A 21,945-nucleotide genomic window follows, 5' to 3' on the forward strand; every position below is an offset into this window, starting at 1 on the left:
TAAACACTTTGTAAAGTAAAAAATAAATGAACAAATCTATATATAACTAAAGAAATCATTAAATAATAGATAATTTATGTATTTACAAATTAACAAAACAAATATTAACATATACATAAGCAAACATTACTTTCACCCATTGTAGATAATTGAAAGTAAATTTCATGATATGCCTTTAGAGATCAATAGTGCCCATAGTTCATTCACTGTAGATATGGTTTCTGGGAATATTGGCCCTAATCTACTTATTTGTGCTTTTTAACCAATTGTTTTGTTGGTTGGTGACACTGATGGCTGTTTCAGTCACATCTGAATCCACATATCATCTTCTTAGCCAAACCTGTTGATGTACAACATGCACTTTCATGTTTTCCTGGTGTGATTATTTTAACCTTTTTATTTTCTTTCCCTATTCCTTTCAAAATTGAACATTACAAACATGTAATGTGCAATCACAAACCATAAGAGTTTGATCAAACTTAATGTTATGAGTTAATGAGACATTTTAAACCTCAGTTATTTTAAACCAGAGATAATACTGCCAAACTGAATCTTTGAATATCAGAGCTTTGGTTTTTGTAGAGTAGCTGATCTAGATTTGCACACCGTTGTTGTGTTAGGTAGACATGGTAGATAGATTGCAAACAGAATAGCTTTACATAGACACAGAAGGATGACCAATACTTAAAAGCAAACATCATACTGTTTAAAGACTGTGAACACAGAGCCCTTTGAATCCAAGAAGAAAGACATGGAAAACTTCACCAACCCAGATCTCTAAGGTGAAAAGAACCATTGGATAATACACATTAAGTCAATCAGGCAAAGAAAGCAACACATCTCTGATTGTAACTGTACATACAACAGGGGGTTTTGTTGAGTCCACAATGAATCTTTTCAACTGTGCCCCATTATCACAAACAAGAGGAAACCAGTAAACAAGTATGTATAAAAAAAACATTGGTGAGCTTCGTCAGAAGTAAAAGGGCTACTTTTTACTCTCTCTCTCTTTATAATAAACAGTTCTAGCACAAGAATGTACATCATCTTGTTTCAGGAGAGGCAGCTTTATATGGCAATGCAATATAAGTAAATGTTCATGCTGCACTAATATAGTGCAAAATGGAGCCTGAATACAGAGAAGGGGAAAGGCAGGCCAGAGTGTTTATGGGGGTGCTAGAGGCCCATATAATCTGCTCATTTCAATCCTTCTTACCACAAAATATTGATGCGGAGAAGGATCCAGCAGAAATTCAAGCATATTTCAGGGCTGAAAATGCAAAATTGTGTATTTAAGTTGTTTGAAAATGACTTGTCCCAACAGCTACCTACAATGTCTGTCTCAGCATCAACAGTCAAAACACTGCAGAAACTGACAAGAAGTGTGATATAAAAGAGAAGGGCATATTTTGTGCTTTCTCAGCAAACACGTCTCTATTTAAAAGGGTCCTGCAACTTTCCTCCTGACAGACAAGTTTATATAGAAAGATGGCAGACAGGTGAAGGCAGACTTCCTAAAGAAGACCAGAATCTGTGAAGGCTCTCGTGAAAGAAAGTATAAACTTGAACGTAAAAAAGGAGGAGGGAGAAATATCATATAAACATGAACAGAGTCTCACTGAGGTTCCAAGAGCGTCTTATAAAAAGCAGTCCATAAGTTTGCGTGAGTCTCTTTGTTTGAGGCTTTGAACCGGTAGCCAACTGTGGAGGGATGCGGGTATCTCTAGTACAAGCAGATGCGGGTAAGCTACATGTCAGCATCACCATCATAAGCCAGAGTCAGAGGCTTGAGTCTGTTCATCTGTCTTCTCTGGGGCTTCTTTGGCTTTTTGCTGTGGAGGAAAAAAGAAAAATCCAATGAACCTTTGCTGCAGATACAATAAGATTGCAAGGTTGTTTCCCTACACATACATCTACTAAAGATCTGTAATATTTTCTTTAAACAATTAGATAAATACAATTTGTTACCTCTGCAAAATGCGTGTATTTAAACAAAATAGGGCTTTTGGTGTCGTTAGACTTCCATGCATTCCATGCTTTAGTAAAAGGCTAGTTCTCATGCCATAGATGAATCTAGTATCGCTTACACTACTATCCCTGCTATATATATATATATATATATATATATATATATACTAATATATATATATATATATATATATATATATACACACACACACACAGTTGAAGTCAGAAGTTTACATACACCTTAGCCAAATACATTTAAACACAATTTCTGATATTTAATCATAAAACAACATTCACTGTCTTAGGTCAGTTAGGATCACTACTTTATTTTAATAATGTAAAATTTCAGAATAATAGTAGAGATAATTATTTATTTAAGCTTTTAATTCTTTAATCACATTCACAGTGGGTCAGAAGTTTACATAGTATTTGGTAGCATTGCCTTTCAATTGTGCTTTCAAATATTTTGGGTAGCCTTCCACAAGGTTCTCACAATAATATTTTGGAATATCATCTGGTCTAATGAAACAAAAAATTGAACTATTTGGCCATAGTGACCATCATTATGTTTGGAGGAAAAATGGTGAGGCTTGCAAGCCAAAGAACACCATCCCAACTGTGAAGCATGGGGGTGGCAGCATCATGTTGGGGTGCTTTGCTGCAGGAGGGACTGGTGCACTTAAATATATGGTATCATGGATATATGGTATCATGGGGAAGGAAAATTATGTGGATATATTGAAGCAACATCTCAAGACATCAGCCAGGAAGTTAAAGCTCAGTCGCAAATGGTTCTTCCAAATGAACAATGACCCCAAGCATACCTCCAAAGTTGTGGCAAAATGGCTTAAGGACAACAAAGTCAAGGTATTGGAGTGGCCATCACAAAGCCCTGACCTCAATCCGATAGAACATTTGCGGGCAGAACTGAAAAAGTGTGTGCAAGCAAGGAGCCTAAAAACCTGACTCAGTTACACCAGTTCTGTCTGGAGGAATGGGCCAAAATTCCAGCAACTTATTGTGAGAAGCTTGTGGAACATTTGACCAAAGTTAAACAATTGAAAGGCAAAGCTACCAAATACTAGCAAAGTGTATGTAAACTTCTGACCCACTGGGAATGTGATGAAATAATTAATAGCCTATATAAATAGTTCTCTCTGCTATTATTCTGACATTTCACATTCTTAAAATAAAGTAGTGATCCTAACTGAAGGGAAGGTTTTCTAAGATTAAATGTCAGGAATTGTGAAAAACTGAGTTTAAATGTATTTTGAAAGGTGTATGTAAAAAAGGGTTGCCCCTTACCAAATATCTTCCTAGTCAACAAGTAGTTCTTAGTTTAAGCTATTTGTCTAATCTAGTTGTCGCACAATTATGATATTAATTTAATTACTTACATCTATGTTTTTTGAAGGGCATCAGAAATGAAAATGTAAGCACAGCGTAGTTTTAGCTGGAAGACTACAGCTGTACATCATTACACCATTTGCTAGGTAACCCCTAACCAATCACATGTAAGACATTGCTTTATAAGTCTGCTCACAATCTATCACATTGATGTTTCAGTGTGCTAACACAGCAACCACCACCACCAGTTGAGTCCCATCCTGTACGGGGGTAGGCTCCTCGCCCCTGCCTCCTATCTCCGGCAGGATATGACGGTTCCTAGTACTACAACTTCGGACCGCCAGACGGGGCTTACGCCAAAGAGAGACATTTCTTTTCTGTTTTATATTCATCAAATAAATGAGTTTGCATGTCACCTTCTTGGGGTCACCTTCTTGCCCACTTGAAATGATCCCACACTTTGGATTTCCTGCCCGACATAATTAATTACCACATGGACCAGCAATGTAAATTATCATGTCTGTCCGTCTATGACTGCGTGACTTCGCCACTTCCTGTGGATTTTTTTTTCTGTGACCAACTTGTTTATATATATATATATATATATATAAATAAGAAAAGAAAAAACTTAAACTAGCCTAGGCTGCTTTGGTTTTAGCTTTCTGGTTTTAGCTGCTTTAGTTGGTCTCCTCCTGACCTGGTCAGACAAAAAGTGCCCACAACCCTCTAAAACAGCAAAACAGACTAACCTTATCAGTTTTGGGAGACTCCCAAACCACCTTATGCTGCTTAAAGCTGCATTATTTGAAGGTTAAAAAATATCATATTAAGTATGCCAATGAGGAAATTTGTTATGGAATTAAAAAGATGATAAACTGGTTAGCTGATTAGTCATTAGCTGCCATGCTGATTTATGGAAGGAAGCATAGCATATGCTATAGCTATAAAGGCAATAAGGAAGTAGCCAGCAGCATTTTCCAGCCCACTAAGAACTCTATCTTAGACTTACCTTAGGGAGTACTGTGGTAAAGAGACACAGAGTGTGGGACACATGTGGCACAGAGTTAGGGACACATGTGAATACAACATCCTCTAAACCCCAGTGCCAAGATTTCAAATGTAGTACGTAATAAACTATTAGAACAACTAATGTAATTTAATGGGTGAAGCAATAATATGAGATGAAGTGAAATAATCTGCATGTATTTGAATGTGTATCTATGTTGTATGATAAGAAGAACACAAAACAAAAACAAAAGCCTTCAATGAGGATGATCATGGCTATGCTCTAACTTACCATCAGAGGGCAGTGTGATCATAGAAATTGGCCTATATATTGGGCACCTGGCTAACTTCTGATAAAAACTGCTCAAATTAAACAGACATATGTTAATATAACAAAAAAAAAAAAAAAAAAAAAAACAACAAAAATAATAATAATAATATATTAAGGAAATACACCGCCATAGAGCTAGACCTCTGAACTACAACTCCATTTCTAACTGTTGAACAACCTGCTCACCTCCTCCAAACAGCTCCACATAGTCAGATAGTCACATGTGACAGTGAGAAGGCATGTTTGAAGGACATGAATGGCCACAGGACAAGGCCACATGGGAGGGGACTGAGCTGAGAGCTCTAGTTGATCTGACTCTCAATGTGCTGACATTCAGGGCAGGTATATTTCAACTCTTGGTCGTTGGGTCTGACCCAAACCACAGAGGACATGGACGGGTCCGGGCTCAGAGGGGAGCGCCGGGCCAGCATACAAAAACTGACAGATATTGGGTTAAGGTAACAAATGAAAGAAAAAGTCAAATGGAAACAGAGTGACACATGCAAAGGAAATTAACTTTAAATAAATGATGAATACAATTTAAATAATATAGCAGATGAGTTATGGAAGGAATTAAAATAATATCTTGTTTGTTGTTATATATATAAAAAAAACGAATTCTTACCAGGCTAAGTAAGTCATAGAGACAATGAACACAAGCAGTACAAAAGCTCCAGCTGCCACACCATAAACCCAGGTCTTCAGTTTGCCATCTGTGCAGGTACACACACATCAACACAAGTACACACACAGCTGCATTTCTACCTTATCACAGCAAAGGCAACAAACATTACTTAAAGGAATAGCTCACCAATAAAATTTAAATTCTCTCATCATTTACTCACCCTCATGCCATCTAAGACTTTCTTTCTTCTGCAGAACAAAAACAAAGATTTTCAGAAGAAAATCTTAGCTTTGTTAGTGTATATACAATGCAAGTGAATGGTGACCTAAATTTTTAAACTCCAAAAATCACATATAGGAAGCACAAAAGTAGTCCACACGAAGCCAGTGGTTTAATCCATGTCTTGTAATGGGATTGAATCGAAAAGACCAAAATACAACTCCTTTTTTCACTATAAATTTTGAAGAGCAGTCTCCTTGCTGATCGTGATTTTAAGCTTGATTACACTTCCTAGCACCATCAATAAATCTGCAGTGTCAAGCACTAGGAAGTGTAATCAAGCTTGAAATCATGATTGTGCCTAGAGACTGAAATGGCAAGGAATAAAGTGAAAAAGAGTTATATTTTTGGTCTGTTTTTACCCAAAATTGATTGTATCATTTCAGAAGACATGGATTAAACTACTGTAGTCGAATGGATTACTTTTATGCTGCTTTTATGTGCCTTTTGGAGCTTATAAGTTTTATCACCATTTAATTGTATTGTGTGGGCCTACAGAGCTGAGATATTCTTCTAAAAATCTTTGCTTGTGCTATGCAGAAGAAAGAAAGTCATACACATCTGGGATGGCATGAGTGTAAGTAAAGGATGAGTGAATTTTCATTTCTGTCTGAACTAACCCTTTAATGTAAACTATTCTCTACTATCTGCTGGAAAAACATTTACTTGTTTTCAATATATTTATATTCGATCAGCCACAACATTAAAACCACCTGCCTTATATCGTGTAGGTCGCCCTCGTGATGCAAAACAGCTCTGATCCTTTGAGGCATGGACTGCATAAGATCTCTGAGGGTGTCCTGTGGTATCTGGCACCAATATGTTGGCAGCAGATCTTTTAAGTTCTGTAAGTTCCGAGGTGGACGCTCCATGGATTGGACTTGTGGGTCCAGCTCAATCGGATCGAGATCTGGGGAATTTGGTGGCCAAGTCAACACCTTGAACTCTTTGTCATGTTCTTCAAACCATTCCTGAATTTTTGCAGTGTGGCAGGCGCATTATCCTGTAGAAAGAGGTCACTGCCATCAGGGAACACAGTTGCCATGAAGGAGTGTACGTGGTCTGCAACAATCTTTAGGTAGGTGGTATGTGTCTATGTGACATCCACATGAATGCCAGGATCCAAGGTTTCCCAGCAGAGCATCACACTGCCTCAGCCGGCCTGGCTTCTTCCTATTGTGCATCCAGCTGCAATCTCTTCCCCAGGTAAACCACACAGACAAACCACACTGTCCCAAAAGAGAATGATCTAAAAGAAAATATGATTCATCAGACCAGGCCACCTTCTTCCATTGCTCCATGGTCCAGTTCTGAAAGTTCGGTGGTAGACAGGTCAGAATGGGCACTCCGAGCGGTCTGCAGCTACACGTCCCCATATGCAGCAAGCTGCGATGTGCTGTGTGTTCTGACACCTTTCTATCATGGCCAACATTACGTTTTTCAGCAATTTGTGCTACAGTAGCTCTTCTGTGGGATCAGACCAAACCTTAGCCTTGGTTCCCCACGTGCATCAATGATCCTTGGGTGCCCATGACCCTGTCACCAGTTCACCGGTTGTCCTTCCTTGGACTACTTTTGGTAGGTACTAAACATTGCATACAGGAAACACCCCACAATACCTGCAGATTTAGAGATGCTCTGACCAAGTCATCTAGCCATCACAATTTGACCCTTGTCAGAGTCACTCAGATCCTTATGCTTGCCCATTTTTCCTGCTTCCAACACATGAAATTCACGAACTGACTGTTCACTTGCTGCCTAATATATCTCACCTCTTGACAGATGCCATTGTAACTAATGTTATTCACTTCACCTGTCAGTGGGTTTAATGTTGTGGCTGATCAGTGTGTATACCAAAACGTTTTGCACACAACCAGTCAACAGTTTGGATACAATCTTTCTATTAGGCTACTATATAGGCTACTAGATAATTTCTAGCCTTTTAGAATAGTAGTTTAAACTCTCGGAATCATGCTGTGACCAAACAAATGTTAAAATATCCAATTTCAAATGTAAAAAATTCTAATCTATCTTATAGTTTCTTCAAAGTAGCCACCATTTGCACACTCTTGTCATTCTCATCCAAATAGGAAGTTTTTTTAAATTATTATTATTATTTGTTCTTAAAGCTGAAGTATACAATTTTTGCATCACTTGCCCCACTGAACGGAATTGCAAAAATAAAAAAAGTTTTCAAAAAAGCTTTCTGAATACACCCCTCACCTGCAACTGCTAATTGAAAACAAACAGGAATTTTATAGTGCCACAGAGACACAGTGTTTCCAGTTTTTGAGAAAATGCACCTATAGTTGTCACTGCATATTAAGCTGGGATATAAGAAAGTATTATAACACATAAAAATGTACATACTTCAGCTTTAAAAAATGTTCTGTGTTAACAAATTCATACATAGTCTACAAAACTAATTGACAGCATTTCTGCATCAGCTTTAAGAACAAAAGGTTTTTAAGATCATGAGAAACACAAATTTCGTCAGTGTGTTCAGACTTTTGACTGATTGTGTCATTTGAATACATTTAGCAAGGTAAAAAAAAAACATTTGTTGTGAGTAAAAATGGTTAGCAGTAGCTAGTGTCAAATATTAGTCTCTATGTAGTCTCTTTATAGCATCTTTAAATGCTTGTAAAGGGCCTGTGCAAATAATTTCAAACATGGCCTTTCCACAAACTTACCAGGTCCGAAGGGTTGCAGGAACCAGGTGCGACCAGAGCGACCTGGCAGGTTGGCGGTGGGCTGGGTGGGGTTCAGGGCTCTAATCGTCTTCACATCAGCCTTGCTGTCTCCGGCAGTGGGGATCTCAAGCACTGGTATGACCGTGCATTGATCCAGCACTCCATCTGATGTCATGACCTCAGTATAACCCTCTTCACAGCCGCATATGCCAGCCTTTCAGGGGGAGCCATTGCACCAATTACACAAAACCATTAAACTCTCTGTATACTGTATATCAGGCAAACATTGTATGCTTGTCTAGCTTGTGTAGAACAAAAACTGTACTGTCTAAGTCTAAGGATCTAAAGTTTTATTGACATTTAAGATATTTAAGAGCAGCTTTGACTTTTTTGATAAGAACTCCTTTTGTGTTCCACAGGAAAAAAAAGGCATACAAAATTCAAACAACATGAGGGTGGCTAAATTGATTGAACAGACTGACCTGATGTGAATAATTTTTTGGCCACTGCATTTAAAAAACGTTGTTACAAAATGTATGTAACTTAATTATCGAAAATACATTTTATTTTTAATTATTTTGAAGTCGCATTCAAAAGCTGCTTGTCTCAAACATTGAAGGAGGCATGTGTCCCCTAAGATTGAAGAGGCATGATGCTTTTGATGCCAGATTTCTATTTGTGGCAATCCCTTTTCCTCTAAACAGCTGCTAATTTAATTCAGTTTAAGTCTCCTGCAATCACTGGTGTTAGCTTTCTCTCTACCAGTGTCATGTTGTTCTTTTCTCTCTTTAATAGCTCTGTTGGATGCTAAGAATATTTGTGTTCCATCTAGTAATGATATCAAAGATACCTTAGCTCTTTCTTCTGGGCTATTTTAGTGTGTTTCCTGGTTCTGAAAAACATCAGAGGATTATGAGAATGCTAAAGATTCTCCAAAGCCATGAGTCCATGTTCTTGCAGGGCTGCTGACAAGATACATCACAGCATGCGTTCTTTCACTGACAATACATTTGGGTCTGCATGAGATTCGCCTTTCTCTGGGCCTGAAGGCTTGTGTGATTGGCACACTCACTGTTAACTCGGAATGCACAAGTAATTTGCATCTTAAATGGTGGGTGCAAGATAGTGGGGAAGGATGCAGCAAAAAGATCTGATATGAATGTATGTAGTTTAGAGCCACAATGAAGTGTTTCAATACACAGTGTGTGGCCGGATTCTGATACGCTCATAATTATCTCATACAGTGCAAATAATATGCAATGGGGGAGAGCACACCAGATGACGATCTTCAAAGGATGAGGATGTGCTAAAAAACCCATAAACATATTGATACTGTACTTGTAAGAACTTAGAATAAGTTAATCCAAAGATGTTTGTATAAGAATAGAAACACTTAAACACATTTACATGTGATAAAAATAAATTATATATACTGTAAATGGAACATACCATATACTTCTATTTTTAAATATAAAGCATATCATAATTACTACATAGTATAATATTACATCCGCAAGTGATGGAGAAATACTTCTTGAAGCTCTGATGTAATTTGCAGGTGTATGGTGGAATTGTATTCGCTGTTTAAGAATGTAATATTACTTGCAAGTGAAACACTCATAAAATCTCAGAAGCAGCAGAATAAAAAAAGTGCACTGTAACATATATGGAATTTAGTTATGAAGAGTTATTTATGATTATTTCAGATTTACATTGACTTGCTTGCATTGGCGTTTTGATACAGTTTGAACAGTTTTCTGTGAGAGTGACACGAGTGAAGTGCACTTTTACATAAATCTACCTCTGTATAGTTTAATGAGCATATTTTAATATTTAGGTGCAATCCGAACAAATAGCTGAACTGAACTCTTGAAGCCTATCATTTTATTTTATTTCTATGTAAAAGAACTGCATATAAAGGGGTAAAAGCACACAAATGGCTTAGAGTTAGATTGAAAAAAAGATCACAAAAAAAATCACATTGAATCCAGCCTGGCTGTTTACACTGAAGGCATACTGGATAAAATCAGATCACGTATCCGATTTATTTCCACATATTACAGTGGCCAAGATTGGATTTGAAAATGTCAAATTCAGTGTGCTTGTGGTGTGAACGTTTGTCATATTTTACTCATTTCTGGGCACAATTTTGTAAACCCCCCAACCAAAAACAACAAAACAGCACTGTTACGCTTAATAATATAAAGCTCTTGAGTAATACTGACTTGTCTTCCCTAAGGTGTTTCTTTGGGCTTGCAATGCGACTGGTTCTAATATTATCTGACACTGGTCACAGTATGCTTGATATAATTGGTTTCCTAAGTCCATGCATAGCACTAACACTCTTATATCTGTCAGCAAAAAAACTGAGCTGCACTTAAACCTGTATTTTTCCATTTAATTTGATGGCAAACTTGCAGATTTAGTTTTCCTTTTAAAAGCTGATGAGGAGATATCAGATCCTCCTATTATAACCTGTGTACAACAGGCTGTGCTTCTTGGTTCTCATATTTCAGATCTTCCCATTAAGCATCCCTGCACTATGTCTTAATCTACTGCACTGAATATCCATGAGAACAAGATATTCATGTTTGTTGTCTGCCTGAATCTCAGTACACACATCAGCCAGCATCCATACATAAACGTGCATACAAACTAACCTCAGTGCAGTATGAGCGAGGTTTGTCACAGGCCGGGTCACATGATCTGTCTGCCACTGGCTCGCCTGTCAATGGGCATCCACCTGCAGGGTAAAAGGTCAAAGTTCAGCTACATAGACAGGAAGGAAGAGAAATGACATACAGGGTGAATTCTGAAAGACCTTGGTGTGCACTTTAAGGGGACTGTGAAAAGGGGATCTTTCCACATGATCATTAGAGAAGAGTATTTTCAGTTAATGATCACATGACGCCCTACGAATATCACTGGAAAAATTCCTTACATATTTACTAGCAATGCACTGATGTATCGGTCAATCATCAGTATCAGACAATTAAAGTAACTATCTGCACTATCGGACATGGGCTGATTATAACGCATGCAGCTTTTGAAAGAAAATATCTCTTGTGTGGAATTACTTTGAATTGGGTGAAAATAACAGCAAAGTTGCAAGCTTTACCATGCTAGAATTTCACAAAGTTGAGTTACCGGTAAACTTTTAAATCAACTAATTTGATAATACTCCTCAAAACTCCACACAGCAAGGAATACAATGAGTTTGGTCAACTTTAAGCAAAGGCTGCTTCAACTAAAATGCTTCATCATTCAGAATTCAATTAAGAACAAACAAACATACACACACACATATATATGGCCAATTTAATGTGAGCCTAACAAGAGGCTATTTAGAATTCACAAAATGTGAGCTAATAATGTACTTTTTGTAAGTTACCAGTTACTCAAAAAAGCATGGAAAACAGAGTACTCACAAAAACGCGAGAGGTCTCAGACATGAGCTTGAGATGTCAACTCAAGGGCATAAGAGCCCAGAGTAGCAAAGCATCTAACCCACAACGTTCGATGAATGTGTGTGAAGAGAACCCTATCGCAACACAAACTTGTCATAAAAACTGATGAATGTGAGCGGAGAGGACCAGCCTGCCGCATCACAAACTTGTTCAGGCATGAGCCGAGATGTCGACTCAAGGGCATAAGAGCCCAGAGTAGCAAAGCGTCTAACCCATAAAGTTTGATGAATGTGTGCGAAGAGAACCCTATCGCATCACAAACTTGTCATAAAAACTGATGAATGTGAGCGGAGAGGACCAGCCTGCCGCATCACAAACTTGTTCAGGCATGAGCTGAGATGTCGACTCAAGGGCATAAGAGCCCAGAGTAGCAAAGCATCTAAACTATAAAAGTTTAATGAATGTGCGCGGAGAGGACCAACCTGCCGCACCGCAAACTTGCTGCAGAGGGAGACCTCTAGCCAAGGCTTTAGAGGATGAGAGCCCTCTGGAAGAGTGCGCCCTTAAACCTACTGGCGAAGCTTGAACGCGCGCCTCGTAGGCCCGGGCAGTAAGGTCCCTCACCCAAAGTGACAACCCGGTCACGGCTTCAAAGTGAAGAACTGCTGCCCTGACTTTACGCCACTAGCAAATGCGGTGGACATAATTCTGAAGGGCACAGACTGGACAAAGTCTGACTAGTCTTTAGCTGCTCCGGCATTACAAACGGCAGGGAGCAGAAGGATTAGAGAATGACTGGCCAAGGGTCGAGAAAGGCACCTTGGGCAGGTAGTCAGGGTGAGGGTGCAAAGAATGCTCTTGGTCCTACCTAGGGCAACTCAAAACAGGCCGGCAAAAGAGACAGAGCCTGTAGGTACCCAAGTCTCCTTAGAGACGTAATTGCCATATGAAAAACCATCTTGAGAGTCAGAAGTCTACCAAACGCTGACTCTAGAGGTTTTAAAAAGGGGGGTCTTACCCTATGAAGAGGTCCTAGCAAGGATGCCTCTTAGAGGGCACCCCGCCCACCAAGGCATGGCAAACCGAAGTGGAAGCCACGTAGAACCTGGCAGTGGCGAGGCAAGTGCCCGCTGACAGTTCTTTCCACAGAAAATCCAGAACTGAAGCAAACTGGCAGTTAGCTGGTTCTGTAATTTGAACTTATTAGAAGGAAACGCATGCAGGCGCATTTGTGCCATGTATGCGCCACCACGATCAGCACCCCCAAGGGAGGGGGACTGGGTGACTCGGGGAGAAGTAGAGGAGACATTGCGCTATCAACAGAGGCGAAGAGGTCCTCTTCTGCCCTGTAAAATCTACCCAGATCAGTTCCAAGTGAGGGAGCCCTAGCGCTTGCAATGGTCTCGATAACTTCAGGAGAAAGCCCTGTGAACCTCAGTTGGTACCCTACAGGCCCAAGGCGAGCCGTCGAGGAGAGATATTAACTCCGAGAACCATATCCTGTTTAGCCAGCGCAGCGCCATTAATAGGAGGCAAGACCCTTGCTGGTGAACATTGCCAAGACTCCCGGGAGCAGAGAAACCGGGGAGAGAAACGCATACAGACGCATTCTGGGTCATGTATGTGTTTTAACGTCCAGACCCAAGGGGGCTGGGTGATTTCAGGGAGAAGTAGAGGAGACATTGCTCTATTCATAGAGGCGAAGAGGTCCTCTTCTGCCCTAAGATCTCACCCAAACTTGTTCCAAGTGGAAAAAGCCCGGCATTTAAAAGGTCTCGATAACCTCAGGAGAGAGCCCTGTGTCCCTCAGTTGGTACCCTTAGGGGCCAAACATGAAAGATTCCACAATTTGGGCAGGGATGAAACATTGCCCTGTGCCTGAGACAGAAGATCCTTCCTGTTCGGCATCTCCAAAGGCGAGCCGTCGAGGGAAGAGATTAGCTCAGAGAACCAAGCCCTGTTCAGCCAGCGCGGTGCTATCAGTAAGAGGCAAAAACCCTTGCTGGCGAACTCTGGGCAACTACTAACTTAGGGTGGAGTTCTTAACTCCCCCGTTGGTATGGACCGTAAATCTGCTCCCATATACGGGCATCCAGGGATATAACTGACCTGAGTGACAGGAGCTTGCCCTGGGCCCTAAGGAGAACCCAACGTGTCAGAAATACAGCTGACAAGAACGTGGGTCTCCTTGATGATTTATGTAAGAGGCTACCGCTGCATTGTCCACCCGCACCAAGACATGGCAGCCTCAGGAGGAGGTATTTCAGGGCCAGAAATACAGCCATCAACCCGAGACAGAGACTGTGACAACCGAGCTGATGACCCTCCTATCCCCTTAAGCTGGACGACCACTTAAGGCCGCTACCCCGCCCATCAGGGAGGCGTCTGTCGTTAGCAGCCTGCGACAACAAGACACACCTAGAGTGGGACCCAAGGCAGAAAACCGGGGTCTGAACCACATAGAAAGGGAACGAAGCCTGAGGCGCGTAACCCTATTTAGCCTAGGGGTTTTGGCCCTTGGAAGAAATCCCCTGGCTTTTGGCCACAACAAAAACGGTCTCTTGAGCAGAAGGTCCAGAGGGATCACTGTGGACGCATTCGCCCTGAGACCTGGAAATCATTGATACTGATAACAGTGCAACCTTGACCTAGCCTGACTTTGCTCAGGGTGATCTAAATGGACTCAATCCTAGCGGGAGACAGTTGTGCCCGCATTGAGATTGAACTCCATACGATGCCCCGATAGACAGTGTTCTGAGTGGGAGAGAGGATGCTTTTCTTGGCGTTGAGCCTCAACCCCAGAGAAACAGATGAGCTAAGACGATGTCCCTGTGCTGAACTGCCAGTTCCTGGAACTGCACTAGGATCAGCCAGTCGTCTACATAATTCAGAATGCAGATGCCCCAGAGCCAGCGCTACATCATGCATTGTGAATGTGCAGGTAAAAAGGGCTAGGCTGAGTGAAAGAACCTGACCCTGGAAGACTTCGCCCCCGGAAGTGAACCTCAGGAACTTTCCATGTTGTGGCAGAACTTCTAAATGAAGTATAGAAGTGCGTCATAAGATCAATGGTGACCAGCCAAACGAGTTGTAGGGCTTGAGACACGACCGTCTTGACAGGCATCATCTTGGACTTGAACACCCATGGGTAGTTCAAGCTTTAAGCTCTAAGCCAGACGCCACCCCTCACCCTCCATGGGAAATGGGAAGTATTTAGTGTAATAACCTAACTCTCTCTCTGGAAGGGGAACACATACCATGGCCCCTTTAACCAGGAGATTGAGTTACATATTTTTTTTTTTTACATAAAAAGAAATCCGGTTCACGGTAGTGAGAACATGCCATTGAAACACGGAAAAGCGGCGAGTGAATTAAATCCTGACGCCCTTATAAGACCCACAGAAAATAATATATCCGGCAGAAGTTCCCACGCTGCCAGGATCTCTGAGATGGGTATTATATTTTAACACTTCCTGTTGAGGGGTTGTCGAGTGTTTCGAGTCCTGAATAAAATGCAGGAACAGCGAAAAACACCCAACTGGGAGGAACAGCATAGTGTGCAGAGCAGCATAGTGTGCAGAGCAGCACCAGCCTGACCTGCTGCTTGATAAGCCCTTCCCACTAAAGTGGAGGTTGTCTTACAAGGCTTTGAGGGGAGAGAGGGCTTCTTAAGTGACGATGCCGAGCCCAGCAAGAGATAGCCCGCAAGTGTCTCTTCGACCGGCGGCATCACTGAATACCGCCGTGCCTCAGCACCCACGACAGTCGAATATAATGACGTCAAGGGTATGTGAACACGGGAAGAAAATATATATATATATATATATATATATATATATATATATATATATATATATATATATATATATATATATATATATATATATATATATTTTTTTTTTTTTTTTTTTTTTAGGGGTTCTCCATGAGCGAAAAAGCTCTTAATGGAGGTTTATCAAAGAAGGGAAGGAACCCATGAGGCGTTCCCTTTCTTAGACTGGAAGATAAAATCTATCCCCTAATTTGGAGCGTTTGGGGGTCTCTTTTTCGCGTGGCCAGACCAATCTGGCAACCGCACGAGTAACAACATCGAGCAATTCCTCCGTAGATTTTTTTATCACGGACAGAAAGCTCGGAGGCGGGAAGAGAATAGCGATCCACCTCATGATCCGAGAAGCGTCGAGATCATGTGAAGAAACAGCTGGGTTTGGGGAGAGAGTGAGAGAAAGGGATCAACCCGTCTCTTGCTCCTCAGCCAAAACCATGCAAGAGCCCCACGAACGATCTTCTTTTCGAGAGTGCTGACTCCCGGAAGCAAGCGAGGCGAGCACGACGCACTCTGCCTGTTAAAGCAAATCGCAGTGCTCGCTCCCACCCTGCTGCAACGCGAGCAGCGTGCTCCCAAACAAACAGCAAAAACTGATGTGTGTCGTCTTCAGCTATAGAGCAAGAAGAGGGAACACGCACCGCTTATGGCTTTCAGTCATTCTCTCTTTTTTAGAAATATATATATATAATATTTTCTAAACAGAAGAGAAAAGAGAACAAAGAACAAAGTTCACTGCACACTGTCTAACTGATTCTAACTCCTAACAGAGGAAAGAAAGTTTTGACAGGGTGTGTGAAACACAGAAACAGAATCGCTCTGAAAAAAGAGTTTCTGACGACACCTGGTGACGTATGCATTTATAGCCTGGCCTCAGGTGCATCTAATGATTACATCAGCCGAGGCTATAAATTCCGGTCAATGTTCATTGACGTGTTCCACACATTATTCAGCTCGGCTCACAGTGAAAGATGTTCCCCGTAGCGCTTAGCAGCGCAACATCATAGTGAAGCCTTTTGTAAAGGGAACATGAATACAGCTGCTTTTTACATTTCTTTCGAAGTTGTGTAATTAATTATCAGTGACTTGACAGAAGGTAATGTAGCATAAAATAATCTTATATCGGTATCGGCACACAAATTTTGTAGCAGTGCATCCCTAATAGAGTACTTAATAAATGTTTGTTTGTTTGTTTGTTTTTACCCAGCACCATTAAATTAGACAGTGCACACTATTTGAATTCAAGGCACAATCAGGCTATATTTGATGCAAATGTTTTATTTGTTACAGTCTTACCATTTATTAGCATGGGTTTTACTGCCATGTAAGAAGTAATTTTTTGAAGTGTGTCGAAGTGGCTTACATTGGCTTAAACTGACACCTAGTGGCCTGGATGCTGCATTATTAAAACAGAGTAGTTTACAGTTACCAGTGCCATTGTAGAAATTCACTATGAACAGTAAAATAGGATTAAATTCATCCATGCATAAAAGTGTCCAATTATAGGACAGTTAATGAGATTAAGTGAGTGGTATTCAGCTGGTCATGTGATGCTAACGTGGCTGCCCCTGTCCCATGTATAATAAAAGAGCTTTTATTAGGTTACTGATATGACTGAACTCTTCATCTCACATGAGTTGTCAAGATTTCATACATTTCAAAATTACTATTCATTGCTTTAGAAGTGAAACTTTTACAATGAGGGAAAAAAGTACTGATTGAACCTTTAAGGTAACATTCTGATTAAAATAAAGTGCCAGCGATGTATTGCTTTGTGTAGTGTGTTCCAAATGTGCACATATGAAAGTAATGCCCTGCACCCTTCAGTGTACTCAAAGTGCTCAACCCTTTGGAGTAGGACATAGGGCATGATGCTCAATTTTGAATGGAATTAGCTGACGGAAACACACAGTGTATTATCCTGGAGGAAAAAGGCATCAAAGACTCTCCATTCTGTTTGTCTCGCTTCTCGCTTTCTGTCTTTCTTTTTCTCTCTCTCTCTGGAAATGCAAAGCAGTGCCAGGCACGTTTCACTCCATGTCTTCCTTCCCTTCAAGCTCAGCTGACAGACATATTATGATACAAGTTCTGAATTACTGCCTCAAGTTAACTGATATGCATGAGGCAGTTATTATAAAGTAAAAAAGCAAACCTCAGGGAACATCGATACATTACCATTATTTCTGTATATAATATGAATTTCTGACTATATGAGCAAAGGTCCAAAAGAGAGGGGAAGCTCGCACACAATGTGTATAAAAAGTCTCAAATATTTTTTGTTTATCGAGAGGCCCAAAAGTACAAAAAGAGCTCTTCTGGACCTTAGTATGATTTTTTGAGCTTATGCACCACAGCTACCTTTCAGTATTTGGCGCGGGCGTCTACAGCTTTTGTTCTTCTGTTGGTTTACTGACTATGAGCAGACATTGGCTTCTCTTCTCCTGAGTCCCATATGAATATCTAGGCACTGTAGAACACAATTAAAAAATTATCATCTTCTTGGGAAGCCTATGTATATGATCTTAAAGTATGCAAGCATGTCTTTCTCGCTCTCGCTTTCTATCTTCCTCTCTACTAACTATAGCCTGTGGGAATCCACTGGAATGAGCAGCCAGCGGCAAATGCAGGGGTTTTATTTTCTATAAGCTGAGGTGAATCAATACATCCAATCAACAATGAGAGAAGTGAAATTGAGCAGCCTCCACTGCTTCTGCCTGTTACAATGACAATTGTTAAGGTGACAACTCACACTAGGTGTGTCATACGTAGCTGGTTTAAATCAGAAACCTAGTTACCATGCGTGTAACTAGGAAAATTGAAAGTCATTTTTAAGACCTTTAAAGTAAAGATGTTGACTACCAGACCTGGAGTCGCAAGTTCGATTGACTCGAGTCTGGCTTCCTAAGCAACCAATTGGCCCGGTTGCTAGGGTGGGTAGAGTCACTTTGGGTTAACCTCCTCGTGGTCGCCATAATGTGGTTCTTGCTCTCGGTGTGGATGCCACGGAGAATAGCGTGAAGCCTCCACATGCACTAGGTCTCCGCGGTAACATGCTCAACAAGCCATGTAATAAGATGCGAGGACTGACTGTCTCAGACGTAGAGGCAACTGAGATTTGTTATCGGCCACCCGGATTGAGGCGAGTCACCACTCCACCATGAGGACCTAGAGCGCATTGGGAATTGGGCATGCATAGGGATAGTTTGGGATAGTTTGCCCAAAAATCTAAATTATGTCATCAACTTTTTTGTTCTACGGAAGAAAGTCATAAAAGTTTGGAACAACTTGAGGGTCATGTTTGGTGACCTTCAAGGTATCCCTTTAAGCATATGTCTCAGGTGATAATTCTGATATATTCTAGGTTTAATACAAGTTAAGCTCAATCGAAAGCATTTGTAAAAAATATTACTAACTCTTCCATTCTTCTCTTTATCGAGGTTATAGTGAGACACTTACAATGGAAGTGAATGTGGTCACTTCCATATATATGCCTTTAAGTTCCATTCTGTAACATTTTTACCTTTAGAAAGAAGCTAAAGCTACTGGTCTCCTTTTAAAGGTGCACCACAAACTGTAAGCAATGGCAGGAACATGTTAACTAATTAGCATCTTTGATGAATATTCATACTGCTGCACACTTTAATGTCACTCATGGATATGCATAACTGGGGATCAGGTTGCTTCAAAGGGATTGGTTATAGCACTAGAAATGCTTCCGCACTGATCGGCCAATCAAAAGTGGCCAGACTCATGCATGCCATCTGGAATGAGGTCAGTTTGGGTGGCTCAGTGTAGAGGACAAATAAACACCTTTAAATTGTATGGAGGGCAAAGGGAATGATTCCAATCTGCATTTGGTGTAAGTATGGTATTACAAATCTCAAAGCAAAATGAAATCTCATATTTAAATGTATTTATTTATTTTTTTCAAATTGAGGTTCTAAAAAGGATGAGTAACATAGGCATGCTGCTGTCCTCACATATCTCGTTTGCGCCAAAACATGGATGTATGCAAACATAGAAATACATGCATAGACACATTGACATACATGGGAGGATAGCTGGCATGATGGTGAATGGGATTAAACTGTGGGTGTGACATTGTCAGGGATTAAAAGATTATTTCTATGATGTATATACAGATGTATAAGAGGAGTCATCATACTTGTCAGCCTCCCTGGCTCTGACTGGAAATGACAGCACAGGATGTCAATTTTATCTCAAATTACAGTCTTTCATCAAACACTCATTCAGTGGAGAGAATATTGACAGTTTTGTCAGTGATAAAAATGTTTTCCAGTGAACCTCTGTACATCAACAGCAGATAAAGTGCAGTTTATTTGTGTTTCTACCAACTAGTGCATCCATAACTGCACTTGAGTCCTTTATTTTTTCAACACTCATCAAAATAATTTTATCAATGAGTATTTTTATCTTGTTTTCCACTTAAAAATATCCTCAAAATAATATACATTTACTTGAGCAAAATTGCATAAGCTATAAATATATTTTCTTGGCCTATTGGGAAATTGTTTGAGGTTTATGCTGAAAAATAGACTTCAATATTCTCTCCAAACAAGTCTTGATATCTTACCCAATTTTGAATGAATGATCAATGTATTTTACCCAATTAAATAAGATTAGCATATTTTAAGGATGTTTATATATTTTTTACTGGAAAAGAAGACAGAAATAGTGATTAAGAATTATTTATTGCTGAAAAAGATGGATGCAAGTATATTTATTCTAATCCTAAAACATATTAAAACACATTGACTGTGCCCCATTTACTCCTCTCATCCACAATGGAATGGTGTTTTCCTCCACAGAAACGGAGAATTTTCGAAAATGTAAATACTCTCTAGCACTGCATTCTTTGGAAAATGTATTTAACCTAAAACGTATTAGTTTAAATGTGACCTCAGAGGATTAGAGAGATCATAATGAGCACACACATCCACACCTGTGACGTTTAATCCATCTGAGCGCTGGCACCATACTTGTCGAGATGAGCCTTTCCATGCACCAGTCATCCATTTGTACTCATAACACTGGCCCTCTTAAAACACATAAAACACAATTATGTAGATAGTGACACACTGATAAATATAAAAAAAAATATTATTGTTATTTTTTTTTTTTACTTTTAGGTAGTTCTATATTGTGCAAACGTTGTATAGTGAGGATTTAAAAAAATAAATAAAGCAATTCATCTTTTTTATTTATAAATCAACTTCATGCAAAGTGCAGTAAACATAAATAAATACATACAAAAATATATATATATATTTTCTTTTTGTGTGACTATCTTATGCCTTTGAAACTTCTCTGCAAAAGGAATGTTTGTAAATCTAAAATTGATATTTCCTTTGTTTTTTCTAAATTGATACACTAAAGCAGAAGATATAAAATAACCATCTTAAAACAAATGTTTTTTGTGATCGTATGTCCTTAAGACCTTTGCACAGCTCTGTGCCTATATGTCAAATTTTTCGACTGACCCTGGTTGTTTCAGACCCACCTGTACACGGTCGCGCTTCCCATTCCTGTTCTGGGCACTGCAGAAGATTCTCGGGTTCCTGAGCTACAACAGCACGAGAACGCACCTGCACAGAACCAAATCCCAAATCGTCCCCACTGATACAGCTCAGCTGACATGGGCTCCATGCAGTCCAGTCCATCAGATAACACTCACCTGCCGAACACACAAACACCTCAGTTAGAATATTAATGGGTGATTCATTGAGAGAGGTTACTGGGTCTAAAACGAAAATGTTCAGCTTTGTAGTTTGTTGTGCAAAAATATTTAGTTCCATGTTGCGAATCTGTACGACGAGAGGATGTGTGACCAATAGAGGATCGAAATGTCACATACTGGCCTCTTGGCTCAATTCAAAGAATACATATTTTAAAGCTGTGTGTTTTATTGTTTGGAACAATATGAGTCTGAGTAATAGATGACAGAATTTTCAATTTTGGGTGAAAAATTCCTTTAAGAATGCCAAAAGTCAAATCCTCTAGTTATCAATTTGAATGTGGTCTCCGGATCAATTCGGTTGAAGTGGGACAGTCTGTCGTATTATAACAGCAATGCTGATTTATGTATGAACAGCTGACAATGGCTTAAGTCACACAAAATATAATTTATCGAAGAGCACACTGCATTAGAATTAATATTCAGATGTAAAGTAGTGCACAAAGTCAGATTAATTCCAATTTTTATGATGCTTATCATTTAAGAATGTTAAATGTAGCACTATCCAAAGAGCAGGGCCAGAAATTAACCAGGGCTCAGTTTAAAATGCCATGGAAAGTGACAAAAATGCCCCAAATATTGAACATTTTTGTCAAAAATGCTCCTAAAGTGAATTCTTAAATTTTTTATATCTGTTCCCCAACCTTCGATACTGTATATGCCATTATATTCTATTAAAGTCCCATAGACCATTTCAAGGATGTAAACA

The 21,945-nt window shown here is 39.8% G+C and overlaps 1 protein-coding gene across 1 annotated transcript in view; it reads right to left on the reverse strand.

Moving 5' to 3' along the window:
* Positions 1–21,945, reverse strand: part of LOC127650710 (thrombospondin type-1 domain-containing protein 7A-like) — a 192,103-nt gene continuing 170,158 nt past the window's right edge. The window contains exons 23-28 of the mRNA XM_052136306.1: positions 21,003–21,176; positions 20,445–20,540; positions 10,909–10,991; positions 8,249–8,462; positions 5,277–5,364; positions 1–1,832 (exon numbers count right to left, since the gene is read on the reverse strand). Of these exons, the coding sequence (XP_051992266.1) occupies positions 1,748–1,832; positions 5,277–5,364; positions 8,249–8,462; positions 10,909–10,991; positions 20,445–20,540; positions 21,003–21,176 (740 nt within the window). The 3' untranslated portion in view covers positions 1–1,747. The remainder of the gene's footprint in view (positions 1,833–5,276; positions 5,365–8,248; positions 8,463–10,908; positions 10,992–20,444; positions 20,541–21,002; positions 21,177–21,945) is intronic.

This window comes from Xyrauchen texanus, chromosome 10 (genome assembly GCF_025860055.1).
Source record: "Xyrauchen texanus isolate HMW12.3.18 chromosome 10, RBS_HiC_50CHRs, whole genome shotgun sequence".
NCBI classification, from domain to species: Eukaryota; Metazoa; Chordata; class Actinopteri; order Cypriniformes; family Catostomidae; genus Xyrauchen; species Xyrauchen texanus.